The sequence below is a fragment of the Suncus etruscus genome, chromosome 15, assembly GCF_024139225.1.
Source record: "Suncus etruscus isolate mSunEtr1 chromosome 15, mSunEtr1.pri.cur, whole genome shotgun sequence".
Lineage (NCBI taxonomy): Eukaryota > Metazoa > Chordata > Mammalia > Eulipotyphla > Soricidae > Suncus > Suncus etruscus.
Genome location: NC_064862.1, coordinates 58,965,326 through 58,981,892, shown reverse-complemented (window position 1 = coordinate 58,981,892; position 16,567 = coordinate 58,965,326). Strand labels below are relative to the sequence as shown.

At 41.3% G+C, this 16,567-nt stretch overlaps 1 protein-coding gene across 1 annotated transcript in view; it reads left to right on the top strand.

The window, feature by feature from the left end:
• The window catches only part of ITGAM (integrin subunit alpha M), a 49,079-nt gene that overhangs the window by 10,942 nt on the left and 21,570 nt on the right, over window positions 1–16,567 (top strand). The window contains exons 6-10 of the mRNA XM_049789260.1: window positions 1,331–1,461; window positions 1,886–2,031; window positions 2,947–3,100; window positions 4,547–4,697; window positions 6,285–6,358. Of these exons, the coding sequence (XP_049645217.1) occupies window positions 1,331–1,461; window positions 1,886–2,031; window positions 2,947–3,100; window positions 4,547–4,697; window positions 6,285–6,358 (656 nt within the window). The remainder of the gene's footprint in view (window positions 1–1,330; window positions 1,462–1,885; window positions 2,032–2,946; window positions 3,101–4,546; window positions 4,698–6,284; window positions 6,359–16,567) is intronic.

Here is a 16,567-nt window from a genome sequence, read left to right as displayed (position 1 = left end):
TTCTTCTTCTTCTTCTTCTTCTGCCATGGTGCTCAGGGCTTACTTCTGGCTCTAAAATCACTCCTGGTAGGGATCAGGAAATCTTTTGGAGTGCAAGAGATAAAAAAAGAGATAACAATCCAGGTCAGGGGCTGAAGAGATAGTATGGAGGTAAAGTGTTTGCCTTGCATGCAGAAGGACAATGGTTCGAATCCTGGCATCCTATATGGTCTCCCGAGCCTCCCAGGAGTGATTTCTGAGTGCAGAGTCAGGAGTGACACCTGAGCACTTCCAGGTGTGACCCAAAAACAAACAAACAAAAAATCCAGGTCAGTTGCATGCAAGGCAAGCAACCCTACCTGCTGTACTCTTTCTCCAGCCCTCAGGTAGGTTGACTTTGACAAAGAGTAAAGAGAAGTTAGATTGTGGGGATGGGTAGGTCAAAGGAGTAAGGATAAAGGTGTAATAGGGTCTAAGGGAATTTTGAGGAAATGTACAGGAGACCAGGATGAACAGAAACAAAGCTGTTATCTGTCTTGGGTTGAAAATATGTGGAGATGGAGAAGTCATCAGACTACAGGTGGGAGAATAGTATGGCACAGAATCCATTGGAGTGGGAGAAGTCACCAGACTCTGGGAGACATGTAGGACATGGACTTCTTGAGAAAAACAGTGCTTTTTTGTTGAGAGACATATTTGGCCCAAAGAGCTTCACAGGGAGGGAGCTGGTGGGGAATAATCTGATCTCAGTCTCCACTCTTCCTTCTATCTTCTTTTTTTTTGTTTTGTTTTGTTTTTGTGGTTTTTGGGTCACACCAGCAGTGCTCAGGGGTTATTCCTGGCTCCAGGCTCAGAAATTGCTCCTGGCAGGCACAGGGGACCATATGGGGCGCGGGGATTCGAACTGATGACCTCCTGCATGAAAGGCAAATGCCTTACCTCCATGCTATCTCTCCGGCCCCTTCCTTCTATCTTCTGATAGGCCATTAATTTGATAAATCTAATTTAAAATTAGAGAATAGAGGGATCTTGTTGATCTGATCCATTTGGCAGACCTCTCAAGAGCAGACTGTGGGAGGGTAAAAAATGGATTCAAAATTGGTGAAGAGGCAGAAAGATAGACATTTGAGCTGTTTATTTTTGCTCAAAGAACTCCCTTTATGCTTCTGAAAACTTATTTCTCCTTCCTGAGTAACCTCTACTCCTTCCTTGACTCTTCTGGGTAAAGTTCACCATATTTATCCATACACTTTGTCCATATTCTTGTTTAGCCTTTGATTCTCATTGCTCAACAGTGAGCTGATGTACAAAAATTAAATCTGGAGTTTCTAGTCCTTTTGTCTTTCCCTAGAATGCCCTCAGCAAGAGAGTGACATCGCCTTCTTGATTGATGGCTCTGGAAGTATCAACCCAAGCGACTTTCAGCGAATGAAGGAGTTTGTCTCAACTGTAATGGGTCAACTGAAGAAGTCCAATACCTTGGTGAGGGCCAATGGGCAGGACAGGGATACAAGTTTGGCAAGTAGATGGGAACCAGGCCATGCTTTCTCTTCATACTTCGTTTTCAGATATTGCCAAATTAATTTTCTTTCATACTTATCTTTCTTACTCTGTTTGGATACAATTTCAATATTCTGTTAGTTTTCTCTACAGAATAAAATTCTGACTAATTGATAGAGTTTGTGATGTGTCTATGCATGATAGACCTACATGTTCTCTCAACTGAATGCTAATAGGGAAGTGGAAACTGATGACAGAGCTCTCTATCCTGTGAATCAGAATGACTTAGGGGAAGTGCAGAATATGGAAACTGGAGTATGTTAAGATTTAAGTAGGGCTTGCTGAGAGAAGGTTAAGGGGGAGGGCAAGCATCTTCTCTAGAGTAATGTTGGTTTCCTATTTTTAGTTCTCTTTAATGCAGTATTCTGAGAGATTTGAGACTCATTTCAAATTTAAAGATTTTAAGAAAAATCCTGATCCCAGAGCACTGGTGAGGCCAATAAGACAACTGAATGGAAGGACACACACAGCCACAGCAATCCGAAAAGTGGTGTAAGATATTTTTTTCTTTGCTCAGGATGGAATGCAGAGGTGATTTATTTAGCTCTGTTTTGAAGAATAAGGATAATTATTCAGATGAGTGAGAAAAAAAGATGTTTCTAGTGGAAGGAAGAACATGAGTGAAAGTATGGAGGAGGGATTGTATAGTATATTTTTGAACAAAGAAATAATGAGTAAAGGGGGAAGGGAAGGGAAGGAGACTTTAGGAGAGCTAGAAAGATAACTTGAGATTAAGGCTATAAAGGCAACAGAAAAAAACCATTGGGGAATTCACCAAAGGTTTTAAGAACCAAGGAAACTTCATCAGACCTAGTATTGGGAAATTTACTTTAATTCTCTCTCTCTCTCTCTCTCTCTCTCTCTCTCTCTCTCTCTCTCTCTCTCTCTCTCATACACACACATGAGAGTAGAAGTTGAGATAAAAGCAAAAGAAGACATCCATTGCATTAAATAGGAGAGATTAGATTAAGACTCATTTTACAAGTTTTTTTTTTTAAATTCAAAAGCTATAATACTGGGACTAGAGCAATATTACAGTGGGTAGGGTGTTTGTCTTGCTAGCAGTTGAACCCAGGTTCTATCCCTGGCATCCCAATATAGTTCCCTGAGCCCACCAGGAGTGATTCCTGAGCATAGAACCAGGAGTAACCTAACCCCTGAGCACTGCCAGGTGTGGCTCCCCCAAACAAAAAAAAGCTATAATATTCAGTTGAAAAAACAACGTGTCATAAAGCAATAAAGTCTTCTTTTCCTCCACATTTCTCCCATCTCCTTCTACCTTTGGAATTTTCAGGGCAACCCATGCTCTTCCTAGACAGCTGCATTTGTGTTTGCTGATGTTTTTGCCCAGGCATTAATTTTATTCTCTGTGTACCTTTGACTTTGTCCTTCCTCTTCCCCTAACAGAAGAGAACTATTTCAAAGCAGCAGTGGAGCCCGGGAGAATGCCATTAAGATCTTAGTTGTCGTCACAGATGGAGAAAAGTTTGGTGATTCCTTGGACTATAAGGATGTTATTCCTGAGGCAGAGAGTCAGAAGATCATACGCTATGTCATTGGGGTAGGAAATGCAACTCTCTGTCCTGGTGCTTCTATGGAGAGTTTCTGCTTGGATCCACCTTCCATTAAATTTGCAAACATCAATATAACCAAAGTGGGGCAAAGGTCACTGGTAGTACATATATTGAATTTTTTTTCTATTATCACACAGTGCTGTGTTACAAACCATCACAAAATAAATGGCTTAAAAATAATGACTCGATAGTTATAGTTTAGCTGGGCATTACTTTTTCTGTTCCCAGCTATGCTTACTTCTGTTTTTGTAATCAGTTGCGGTTGGGTTGGTCCCTGTGCTGATTCTTTTGGGTTCTCTTTATTTTTGAGGGCTCTCAGCTATGTTTGCATGCTGAACTGGAATTGCAGGAACAACTGGGATGACTTGATTCTCTACTCTCTGTGACTCATCCTCCAGTGAAGCAGACTTGACATGTTCTTACAGTTAAGACAAATAAACAGAACAAACGAAAATGTTACAAGCAATATTCCCAGTCTTTATATCACATTTGAAAACATCATAGGCTAAAATAAAACCCATGTCTTAATCCAGTTACTGTGAAAGAAAGATTACTTTGAAAAGTTAGAAGATGGAGCCGGGCGGTGGCGCTAGAGGTAAGGTGCCTGCCTTGCCTGCGCTAGCCTAGGACGGACCGCGGTTCGATCCCCCGGCGTCCCATATGGTCCCCCAAGCCAGGAGCGACTTCTGAGCGCATAGCCAGGAGTAACCCCTGAGTGTCACCGGGTGTGGCCCAAAAAAAACCAAAAAAAAAAAAAAAAAAAAAAAAAAAAGAAAAGTTAGAAGATGGGGCCAGAGAGATAGCATGGAGGTAAGGCATTTGTCTTACATGCAGAAGGACGGAGGTTCAAATCCTGGCATCCCATATGGTCCTTCGAGACTGCCAGGAGCGATTTCTGAGAATAGAGCCAGGAGTAACCCCTGAGCGATGCCGGGTGTGACCCAAAAACCAAAAACCAAAATGAAAAAAGAGAAAAAAAGGAAAGTTAGAAGACATCATAAAGATTTGAGGAGAGGGCTTAGATAAAAAAGGTATAAAATATTGAAATAATTGATACAGTCAAACCACTACTATATACAATGGTGCATTGTTTCACAAGAGGAAACATCTTCATAAAAATATTACCCTTACCCTGTTGGCCGGTTGATGTCAATTCTACACCAGGAGGCAGGATATAGCCAGTTGGCAAAGGCTGGAGTTCAGCCCTTAATGGCTCTCTTGAGCCATTACAAATAAGCAAGTTCTTTTTACATTAAATAAGTTCTGTTTACAGATCATTAGAAGTAAGTTCTATTTACTCGGTAGCCCTGTCTATAGAACTTCCTGGGATATTTCCTCATTTGTTAAATATTACTTTATATTCATTAATTGTAGACTTTTCTTTGGTGGATTAAACAGTTACCTTAAATTTGGTCTCTCTTCATTTGCAACAGGTCGGAGATGCCTTCAACAATGAAAGATCCCGCCAAGAGCTTAATACCATTGCCTCCAAGCCAGCTCGTGATCATGTGTTTCGGGTGACTAACTTTGAAGCTCTGAATACTATTCAGAACCAGCTTCAGGAAAAAATCTTTGCAATCGAGGGTGAGCTTGGTTTTGCATTTTGGGAACATTTTCAGAAGCAGCCACTTGCTTCAATTCACATATTTAAAACTAGAAATTAGGATGTCCTAATCCTTGGTGTCCTGATCCTCAGCATCAAATTTTTCTCTTCCTCAAGCTCTCAGTAATTCCTTTGAATAACTTACTGGGTTATCCTAATGGAAGGATCTAGATTGTTTTGGCCACACCCAGTAGTGCTCAGAGGTTACTCCTAGCTCTGCATTCGGGGGTCATTCCTGGTGGTGATTTTGGGGGTCAGATGGGGGAACAAAACCTGGGTCAGTTGCATGCAAGGCAAATGCCCTACCTGTTATGCTAATCCTCCAGCCCTAGGATCTAGAATTTTATTTCTATTTTTTCCAAGTCTCTGTAAGCTTTGAAAATGGGAGCCAAATCTCATAATATTTATCCCCCAGATTTGGATGTATTGCCAGCATTTGTCTGTTGGGGGTCCCTTCTGTACTCCTCATGTTTATTATAGTGCCTAGTATATAAATGGCATTGTACATTGATGCTTGCCAATAAAACAATTTAAAAACTGGGTGAGGTTTCATATTTAAACTGGATATTTGGCTTCTCTTGAAAAGTTAGATGATTATATACTTTAGAATCACATTCCCAGTTGGAAAACAATGATTGTTAAAGAACCACCATCTCTTTAAAAGGAACTGTATTCTATGATATATCTCTGGGCCTACAATAAGAAACAGTGGTAAAAACTAATCCCATGTGTGCCTGAAGCCCCAGGCTCAATTGATGGTTATAGAATAAAAACATATAGAAAAGACAGACATGGGCCGGAGAGATAGCATGGGAGGTAAGTCGTTTGCCTTTCATGCAGGAGGTCATCGGTTCGAATCCCGGCGTCCCATATGGTCCCCCGTGCCTGCCAGGAACAATTTCTGAGCCTGGAGCCAGGAATAATCCCTGAGCACTGCCGGGTGTGACCCAAAAACCACCAAAAAAAAAAAAAAAAAAAAAGAAAAGACAGACGTGTGGGATGTGAGACTTCATATGACTCAGTGACAGAAGTGCCTGCCTTGTGACTCTATGGTCAGTAAAGTTGTGCATTCAATGACTGGTATGGTCTCACCCAAGTATAATCAAATGGTTTTGTTGGTTGGGATCTCTGGTGGCATCTCTGTTAAACCACGACTAAGCTCTAAGCTCGAGTGAATATTGAAACTAAGTGCGTGACCTCTGATGAGCGCTGCAACCAAAAATATATGTGAGTACCACAATTAAAGGGTGTGATCTCTATTCTGTATACAAGTATTGCAACCAAGTATATTTGACCTCTGGTTATTACAGCAACAACAAAGATAAGGGAAAGAGAATTAATAAAGAGAAGTATCCTGAATATGGTGCAGCGATAGAGCACTTGTCATGCATCTATTGCCCTGGATTTGATTTCCATACTGCTAAAAAAAAACTAAGTAAAAGGAACATTTTTCTAACTTCTAACTTCTAGCTTCTCTCTGAGCCTTCTTTAGTCTGTCCACCACAATCTTTGAATCCTAGTCTTCAGTCTACGCTTCTTTTAATGTAAAATATTCCTTATGTCCACAGGTACTCAGACAGGAAGTACCAGCTCTTTTGAGTATGAGATGTCTCAGGAAGGCTTCAGTGGTGCCATCACTTCTGTGAGTAGGTCTTTGTTAAAATTGAGAGGGAGGAGCAAAAAGAAGGGAACCACGGATTGGAGAGCTTTTCTCTTTGATGACTATTTATTGGGGAGATGCCTCTTGAGGGACATTCATGGTCCTTTCTTCCTTGTTAATCTTTGTATTTAAAAAAATTGATATATAACTAACATATAATATTGACTTCAGGTATACAGCCTAGTACTTGATAAATGCATATATTGTGTTATTCTATCCCAGTAAGTTAGGTTTTAACATCCATTATCACAGAGTTTCAATTTTTTATCTTATGAGGAGAACTTAAAATTTTCTTTTCTTTTGGGGCTGGAGCAGTAGTGCAGCAGTAGGGCATTTGCCTTGCATGTGGCTGACTTAGGACAGACCTAGGTTCGATCCCAGGCATCCCATATGGTCCCCTGAGTCAGGAGCGATTTCTGAGTGCATAGCCAGGAGTAACCCCTGAGTGACACCTGGTGTGGCCCAAAAACCAAAAAAATTTTTTAAATTTTCTTTTACTTTTTAAAAAATTTTTTTTGTGTGTGGAGGCATACCTGGTGGTACCGAAGAATTATTCCTGGGTCTGCACTCAGGATTCACTCCTGGAGAACTTAGGGGACCATATAGGATGTCAAAATTGTTTGTAAGGCAAATGTCCTATCATTCCAGCCCCTTTTCTTTCTTTTTTGTTTTTGTTTCTGTGCCACACCCAGAGATGCTTAGAAATTGGTCCTGCCTCTGCATTTCGAATCACTCTTCTGGTGGTTCTTGAAGGATCTTATGGAATGCCAGAGATTGAATCTGGATCATCTCTGTGCAAGACAAGCACTGCCTGCTATACTATCTCACCAGTCCCCCTTTTTTTTATTTTTATGAAACAAAAATGTAGTCAATAAAAATATAAAATTTTATTTTACTAAAGCATCATGATTTATAAAGATTTCATAGATAGGTTTTTAGATATAGACAATGTTCCAGCACTGATCCCACTGCCAGTGTCAACTTCTCTCCACCAATGCTCCCAATTCTCTCCCACACCCTCCTACCTTCACTGCCCAGCTTGCTATCTTGAGAGGCTCTGTTAAAACTTCTTGTATTTTTTTTAAAATGTATTTAAGCACCATGGTTACAAAATTGTTCATGGGTTTCAGTCATAGAATGTACATCACCCTTCACCAATGCACATTTCCTGCCACCAATGTCCCAATTTCCTTCCCACCCACCCTCCCCCGCATGTCTCAGGGGCAGGCATTTACTTCTCTCTCTCTCTCTCTCTCTCTCTCTCTCTCTCTCTCTCTCTCACTCTCTCGCCCCCTCCCTCCCTAATCCCTCTCTCTTTTTTTGACACTGTGTTTTCACTATTGCTAAATGAAAGGGTGCCATGCCTAGCATCTCATCCCATTTTCTCACTTAGTTCTTGTCCAGAGTGATTAGTTCCAACTATCATTGTTATAGGGTCCGTTCACTACTCTAACTGCATACACCCCTCTGTGGCAAGCTTCCTATCATGGGCTGGTCTTCCTGGTTCTTATCTCTATTTGACAAGCACATTTTTTTTTTGGCTTTTTGGGTAACACCCGGCAGCGTTCAGGGGTTACTCCTGGCTCTACGCTCAGAAATCAGTCCTGGCAGGCTTGGGGGACCATATGGGATGCTAGGATTCGAACCACCATCCTTCTGCTTGCAAGGCAAACACCCTACCTTCATGCTATCTCTCTGGCCCCCTGACAAGCACTTTTTTTTTTTCGGGCCACACTCATTTGATGCTCAGGGGTTACTCCTGGCTAAGTGCTCAGAAATTGCCCCTGGCTTGGGGGGACCATATGGGACACCGGGGGATCGAATGGCGGTCCTTCCTTGGCTAGCGCTTGCAAGGCAGACACCTTACCTCGGCCCCGACAAGCACATTTTTATGTTTGTTTTTTTTTTTTAAAGTTTGGGTTTCATGATTTCAATGTTGTTGACTCAATGGTTTGGATATTTAGAGTTATCATTCCTTAATACCACTGGTGTACCGAAGCCCCTTGACCCTTGCCTCCTGTTGATTCTCATCTGTTTCTTCTCTTCCTCATGTCACTCTATTTCTTTCCTTCTCCTCCTTATGCTATAGGGTCATGAGTGAGCTAGGTATTCCCTCTTTAAACCATTGCCTTCACTCTTCCAGTTATACTAAATACCACCTATAAGTATTATCATCCTGTGTTTATGTGATGAAAACTTTTAAAATTTTGAATTTATGTTTGGAATTTATTAGATACTAGGAAATTACAATAGCACCAAAGCTATGGGAGAATATAAAACTTACCACATCCCACCACCACCAAAGTGCCTGTGACCCTCCATCACTATCCCTAAATCTCTTCTAATTTGGTCTCTTTCCCTTCCTTTCCTCCCTGTAATGTTTGAGAATTGGTTCTATATTCCAATACCAGAGGTTTGACATTTTTCAGGTAGTCTTCTGTTATTTTGACTCTATATTCTATGGGTGAGTGAGGTCATCCAATATTTGTCTTCCTCCCTCTGACTTATTTTACTTAACATTATATCCTTCAATTCCATTCATATTGCAGAAAATTGTATGACTTTATATTTTCTTACAGCTATACAATGTATATAATATAAATATATATATAAAACAGCTATTTGTTCATAGTTGTACATTTGGTTTATTCCCATATTCTGGCTATTGTACTAAGTGATGCAATGAGCATGGATGCAAATATATTCTTTTAAATAAACGCTTTTGTGTTTTGGGACTAGAAGTCATGCAGTAGAATTCATGGATCACATGGGAGTTGTATTTTAACATTTCTGAGAAATCTTCATAATCCTTTCCATAAAAGTTTAACAAGATAATATTCTTACTAATAGTGAATGAGGGTTTCTTTCTTACCACATCCCCACCAACATCGATTATTTTCAATCTTGAAACTTAAGAAGGGAAAGGAAAAGAAACTTCTCAGCCAGGGAGGAACTCAGTACGTATTGAGCAAAGTTCTAGTCTTTCTGATATATGTCATTCTGATGAAAAAAAAATTTTTTTGTTTTTGGCCACACCCAGCAATGCTCAAGAGATATCCTTAGTTTTGCTCTCAGAAATTACTCCTGGGAGCTCGTTGGACCATATGGAATGACAGGATTAGAATTCGGGTAGGCTAATGCAAAGCAAATGCCTTACTACTTGTACTAGCACACTGATCCCACGATGAAAACTTTTAAAGATTACTACTCCCTTGGCAATATTTTGTTTGTTGCTTTGGGGCCACACCGGGGAGTGCTCAAGAGCAATCCCAGATCTATGTTCTGGAGCCCTCATGTGGTGGTTGGAGGATCATGCTGCTTTGGTGTTTGAACTGGGGTTTCCTGCATGAAAAATTTGCACTCCAGTCATTTGAGTCATCTTTTTCTGAGGTCAGAACTTCAGATTATGAGGCTGAGGTGTTACCTACTGAGCTCAGGTGGTTATATCAGGAGCTTTTACATATATAATGCAGCATTGTTAACTATGGTCACCACATTGTAGTATGTAATATATGAGTTTCTAGGACTTATATTTTATAACTAAAAATTTGTGCTTTGACCCTCTTCATTAATTTCTCTCCTGTGTCTGATAGTCAGTAAAATGTTCACTGTAATCTATGAGCTTGGTTAAATTTTTATACAAAAATTATTCTATTAAAAACCATGTATTACATAATTGCTCATAATTTATTTCCAGTAAGTTGGGAGCAAAATTAAAAAAAACTAAAGAAAGAAAGTAAAAGAGTTTAGTAGCAAGAAAATTTGTAAAAATTTTGTATTTTGCAAGCATTGTCAGGCTTACTAAATATTGGTAGTTGATTTTTCTATTACTTTTTTTTGTTTCTGAACATTAGGTGGCTTCAAATACATGTTGGCATCCAAATTGATGTTTTTCTACTGAGATGACTATTAAAAAATTTGGAGTTACATGGTTCAGAAATTTCAAGCACCATGGCTGATACTGTGGCTTTTGTGGGGTGTGTTTTCAGCTACCAGACCTTTGGAAAGTACAGTTTTGGTCTGTTTGGTGTCTCTACAGAGAATTATAGTTGAGTGTTGGGTCATTTGTGAAGTAGTAACTGGGTGATGGGTGCAGTTGGCTTGTCTTTGGCAGGGTAAGGACTTGGCCCATGTCGAATCCAAGATTGCCAGCTTTCAGCTGCCTGACCAGTTTACCCATAGTTTTTCATGGCTTGGTTTACATATCTTTCTTTTCTTATTTTTTTTTTGGTTTTTGGGCCACACCCGGCGATGCCCAGGGGTTACTCATGGCTATCTGCTCAGAAATAGCTCCTGGCAGGCACGGGGGACCATATGGGATACCGGGATTCGAACCAACCACCTTTGGTCCTGGATCGGCTGCTTGCAAGGCAAACACCGCTGTGCTATCTCTCCGGGCCCGTTTACATATATTTCAAGAAGAAACTGAGTCTATGGCTGCAGATATGGTCACTGCATGGTTTCCTCGATTTCCTTGATTTTTGTTGTTGTTGTTGTTTTAGAGTTACATGTAACAGATATTTGTATTTTTCTTTTTGGCTATTTTTATAAAAAAAACTCTTTAAATGCTTCTATGTTGTTGCATATGGCAGAATTTTTAAATGGTTGAAGCCTATTTCCTTATGTCAATACATTGTATTTTTTATATTTATCAATCAATGGGTACTTAAATTATTTTCACGTGTTAGTCTATGTAAATGATGTTGCAATGAAAAAGGATCTGCAGATATTGTTTTGAGTAAATGATTTTACTTCCTTTGGCTAAATATTTTAAAGTGGAATTGCTGAGTCACTCAAGTAGTCTGTATTTAGGGGACCTCCATACTGTTTTTGCCTTGAGGCTTCACAAAATATTTATTTTCACCAACAGTATATAAATATATAAAGGTTCCCTTTTTAAAAAAAAATAAACCACAGCTTTTTAATACTTGTTTCTTCTTTTTGGGAAGAGTGACGCCCCAGAAATTCTTGGATTGGACTTCATGGTTTGGTGCTTAAGCCTAGTGATTCAGTGGTGCTGGACCTGATGGTGTCAGAGTCCCTAGGGCTGCTCTAATGGTGACTGGGGACCACCACTATCAGTGCTAGGGGAAGAACTCAGTGCCAGGGACCAAACTCAGAGCCTTCTGCTTGCAAGGTATGCATTTTACCTCTTTGAGGTACCGTATTTGCCAGCATATAGGACAACTCTTCAACCATGAAAAACTTCCTAAAAGTCTTAAAAGTAAGTTACTTCTTAAAAGTAAGAGGGATGCAGATCACTCGTCCCTGAAGCTGGAACAAGTTTCAGCATGCCGTATACCAGCATATAATATGACTCCCGACTTTTAGGAAGTTTTTTATGGGTTGAAGGGTCTTCTTATACGCCGGCAAATATGGTATATAGAAGGCCTTGTGCATCTTATTGATGGCCATTCTAGCAACTGTGATGTGATTATCACACTGTGGTTCTGATTTGCATCTTCTGAAGTTTTGTGATGTTGCATTCATTCCTTTTTATGTACATTTGACCATTTTAATGTATTCTTTGGAAAGATTCCTATTTCAAGCCCTGCCTGTGTTAAATTAGATACATTTTGTCATTAAGTTTAAAAATATGTTTTGGTACTAGTTTGATACTTCACAGATATATCGTTTATAACTTTTTATAATTGTTTTATTTAAGCACTGTGATCACAAGATTGTTGATGACTGAAGTTCAGTTATACAATGTACACTTCCAGTGCACATTTCCTGCCACCAGTGTCCCCAGTTTCCTTCCCTCCCTGCCCACTATCTGGGTTAGACATTTTACCTCCCTCCCTCCTTCCCTCCCTCCCCCCCCCCCTCACTTCTCTTCCCCCCTTTGACATTGTGGTTAATGAAGGGGCACCATGCAAGATAAATGGTTTACAACTTTTTTTAACATTCTGTAGGTTACCTTTTCATTTTGTTGAAAGTTTTCTTCTTTTCCTTCCTTCCTTCCTTCCTTCCTTCCTTCCTTCCTTCCTTCCTTCCTTCCTTCCTTCCTTCCTTCCTTCCTTCCTTCCTTCCTTCCTTCCTTCCTTCCTTCCTTCCTTCCTTCCTTCCTTCCTTCCTTCCTTCCTTCCTCTCTCTCTCTCTCTCTTTCTTTCTCTCTCTCTCTCTCTCTCTCTCTCTCTCTCTCTTTCTTTCTTTCTTTCTTTCTTTCTTTCTTTCTTTCTTTCTTTCTTTCTTTCTTTCTTTCTTTCTTTCTTTCTTTCTTTCTTTCTTTCTTTCTTTCTTTCTTTCTTTCTTTCTTTCTTTCTGTTTTTGGGGGGGGGGGTCACATCCGGCAGCACTCAGGGGTTACTCCTGGCTCTATGCTCAGAAATTGCTCCTGGCAGGCATGGGGGACCATATGGGATGCCGGATTCTGTATGCAGAGCAAACGCCCTTCTGCATGCAAGGCAAACACCCTATCTCCATGCTATCTCTCCGGCCCCTTGTTGATAGTTTTCTTGGATGCACAGAAGCTTTTAATATAATGCAATATCACTTACTTTACTTTTTTGTTGATGTTGGTTTTGGTCCCCCCCCCAAAAAAAAAAGTCACTAAGGAGTGATGTTAAGGTACGCATTGTCTCTTTACATATATATTTTTTCTTTTTTAAAATAATTTACCCGGATAGAGGCCGGAGAGATAGCATAGCGGTAGAGTGTTTGTTTGCCTTAGACGCAGAAGGACCATGGTTCGAATCCCGATATCCCATAGGTCCCCCGAGCCTGCCAGGAGAGATTTCTGAGCAGAGAGCCAGAAGTAACCCTGAGCGCTGCCCGGTGTGACCCAAACAACAACAACAACAACAACAACAACAACAACAACAAATTTTCCCCCGGGCAGCAGAGATAGGTGAGATCCGGAGGAAGACCTGAAGCCAGGACAGAAGCTGAGTGGCTGGGAGTCAGAAAACAATAAATCGACATTACAGGGGAAACTCTTTCGAATTCAGGGCTTTGGGCCAGGCAGCCTGGGGAGGAGGGGTAGAGTGAAGAGGCTTTCGGAGGCCCTATTCCGAGGATCTCCCAGTTTGGGGTAATTTGTGTCACCCAGTGCCCCTCTGGGACACAGACTTGTGAAGCTGGGAGCCGGGACGTGTCTGGGTACAAGCTTCTGCTCCCAGTCGCTTCGCAGTTGGGATCCAAGCCAAGGACAAGTGCAGGCAGCAGCTCCCAGGCTGGGCAGCTAGAGTGACCGGGCGGTGGTCTGGCGTGTCTGGTTTTGGGTTTTTGAGACCAGATGTGTACCAGCTTGGAGTCGACAGGGAATTAGAAGGAAAGTTCGCTGCGCGCGGGGTTCAGAGCTAACAGAATTTCCGGGGCGGCGAGGAAGGCGCTGTTGGGCAGCGGCGGCGGACAGAATGTCCTTGGCATGTCCAATTACCACGGGCAGCGCCTGCCTTATTGCAGCGCCTGCCACATTGCAGCGTTTGCTCTAGTGGGTCACCTCAAATTCTAGTTCGTGCTTTGCAAACTTGCTCTGTTGGCAGAAAAGGGGAGTAGGGAATGAGAGACGGTATAGACTGGAACACGGCACTGGGGTGGTGTTGGCAATCACTCTCTCTGCCCCTCAGTGCCTAGCATCTGAACTTCCACTATTAGAATTCAGGAAAAGTCAGTGGTTGGCACTTTTTAATGGAAATCGATGACAGGAAAAGGAAGGAATGAACCCCAAAGGGCAAAGGAAGGGGGGCCAACACTCCTGACTGCCTGAGTTCCTTCTGCATTAAAACTCATTCCCAAGGCTGGTCCGTGTGCAGTGGTATTTACAATTAATTGATCACAGCCAGTTACAGATTTCTTTGTTCCTTCTCCACTCTCACTGCTTCACTTGACTAGCCTTAAAAAACAAACAAACAAAACTCATTCCCGTAAGGCTGACGAGGTCTTTAAAGACTGCTTGCCTGGATTATTCCCTGCAAGGTGCAAGATCCTGGCAGGAGAGTCCGTTGCAGCATCTCAGCCGTCTTGTTTTCATTTTACTTCTTTAACCTCACCAATCCTCACCATTCCCAACACCAATGGTGGCCGAGAGGAGGTAGGAAGTGAGACATGGGGATCCAGATTCAAGGGTCGGAGAGAAAGCAGGTCTCAGACCCATTCTGTCTGATTTGTTTTCTCTGCTGCTGTAAGGACTCGGATTCATTTGAACCCATACAGTGACATCTCATTTGATGATGTGGCTAGCAATGAGCAATCTCCAGTGGAAAATTTAGTGGGAAATCATATTTTGGACCCTTCACCCATGGGTGAGGGACAATAGGTAGCCCCGTTGTCCCATCTACAAGGCTCAGTTTTAAAAATTTACTCTTCATTGCTTGGGCCATAATTCCTCATCTCTTTTTGTCCCTCATTCCCTTTTGGTATAGAATGATTTCCCACCCCAACCCCATCCCACATTCTGATATTCTTTTCAGGAGGCTTATTATGCTATTGTCATTGAATGTTGTTGAAATCTGTGGATGAAATGAAAGGTTCTGAATCAAAAGAATAGATGAGCTATTATAGACGGTTCTTTGAAGACCTTAGCCCAAAGTTCTGCTTTTGACCAAAAATCAATAAACTGGCAATACTAAAATGAAGATTGGAAACAAAGGATGCACCTTTTCCCTATCCTTGCTTAAAAACATGGAGTTGAGTGTCTACCTGATCACTGGCTCTTACGAAGCAAGTCAGAGGTTTGCAGAAGGGCCTGAGAACAGCTGACAGAATGGGGAAAGGCAGGAGTATTGAGAATTCAAGCTTTCTTTTAAGTTTATGTCTCTGTAAGATGCAGATGAATGAAAACCCACAGAATCCGAAGGGCCTAGATAAGCTTAGGCTTGTTTGCTCCCCTCTATTCATGAAACTGCATATGGGGGTGGATGGGTGGCTCTTAGCCCTGGAATATGTGAGCTCAGGTGAGTAGAAAAGTATTCCTTGGTTCACAGTGGGTGCTAACTTCCAGAACTCATTTCCAGAGAGATGGGAAAGGCAAAAAATAGAAATAGAATCCTCTAGAGCTGTGTCAGAGTCAAATCAGGCTGGGGTGGTGTGGTGTGGGGGGAAAAAGAGCTCCATTTCTGGGTTGAGGAGAAATGGAGGTGACTCTTTTCCATCTATATATGAACAAATATTTATCTTCTTGGAGGTGAAATGTATGTGGTCATTTCTAGCACTCAAGGTGGTTATATGAGTCAATGAAATTATACATATGAATATCCTGTTAACTTGGTCTGTTTTCTCTTTCCCCAGAGGCCATACTCCATTGAGTTCAGACTGCTGAGTGAGGCAGAGGCCCGAAGTCCTGCCCTCTCACTGTCTGATGCCTCTTTCCATATTTTTGAGTGTTACGGTTTTAGCTCTTATGTCAAATCTCAAACCCATTTGAATTTTGTGATCATGAAATTTTTTTTAATTATTTTTTATTATTTTAATTATGACGACAAAGATGCAAAGAAAGAGGACCGGGTAAAGTTACAGTGGAAGCCCAATCACCCATAAACAGAATTCTCGGTAGTCCCATCGATGATATCCCAGCCTTGACCTTTCAGCCAAAGAACATTAAGAAAAACAAAACTGAACCCCTGTACAATACAATTACTTTGTCCCTCAAATCCCCAGTTGTAGTACATACTATTTCTTAGCAGCACACAATATAATCTAAAGACATTAGACTTATGTAACTCCTTAAACATTGAGGGCAACGTACATTTTTCTAGTTCCATGCACATGCTAACTAGTTTAAGTTAACATCAAAAGTTTTAGTGGCTTGTTTTTCTTAAGAATTGGAGTCAAGGGAACATAGTAAAAAATGGAATTAAAGTGGCATTTGTTTGCATAGGCCCACCAAAACATAAGGGACATGGAAAGACAAATTATGGTCGAAATACAAGGAGACCTTACCCCTGAAGTTTCCTGGCACAGGACTGACTCTAGGCTCCAGGCAAATTAGTTTGTTCAATTCAAGTCATCGTCTGTAGTGGCAATACACCTCCATTCCTCACATAGTCTCTGTTGTTGGTATCATGCTTCTGTATTAAAGATCCTGGAGTCTGCATCTCCCATATTGCAGTCGGGGAGGTGCAGAGCATCCTCTCGTTTCACCTCACACTTAAGGGGGACTAGAGAGAACCATGTCCTGTAGAGCAGGTCATTGTTGCTGTCAAGTCTTCTCAGTGTAAACGGAAGTCTCTTTTTAAGAGGTCCATGTCA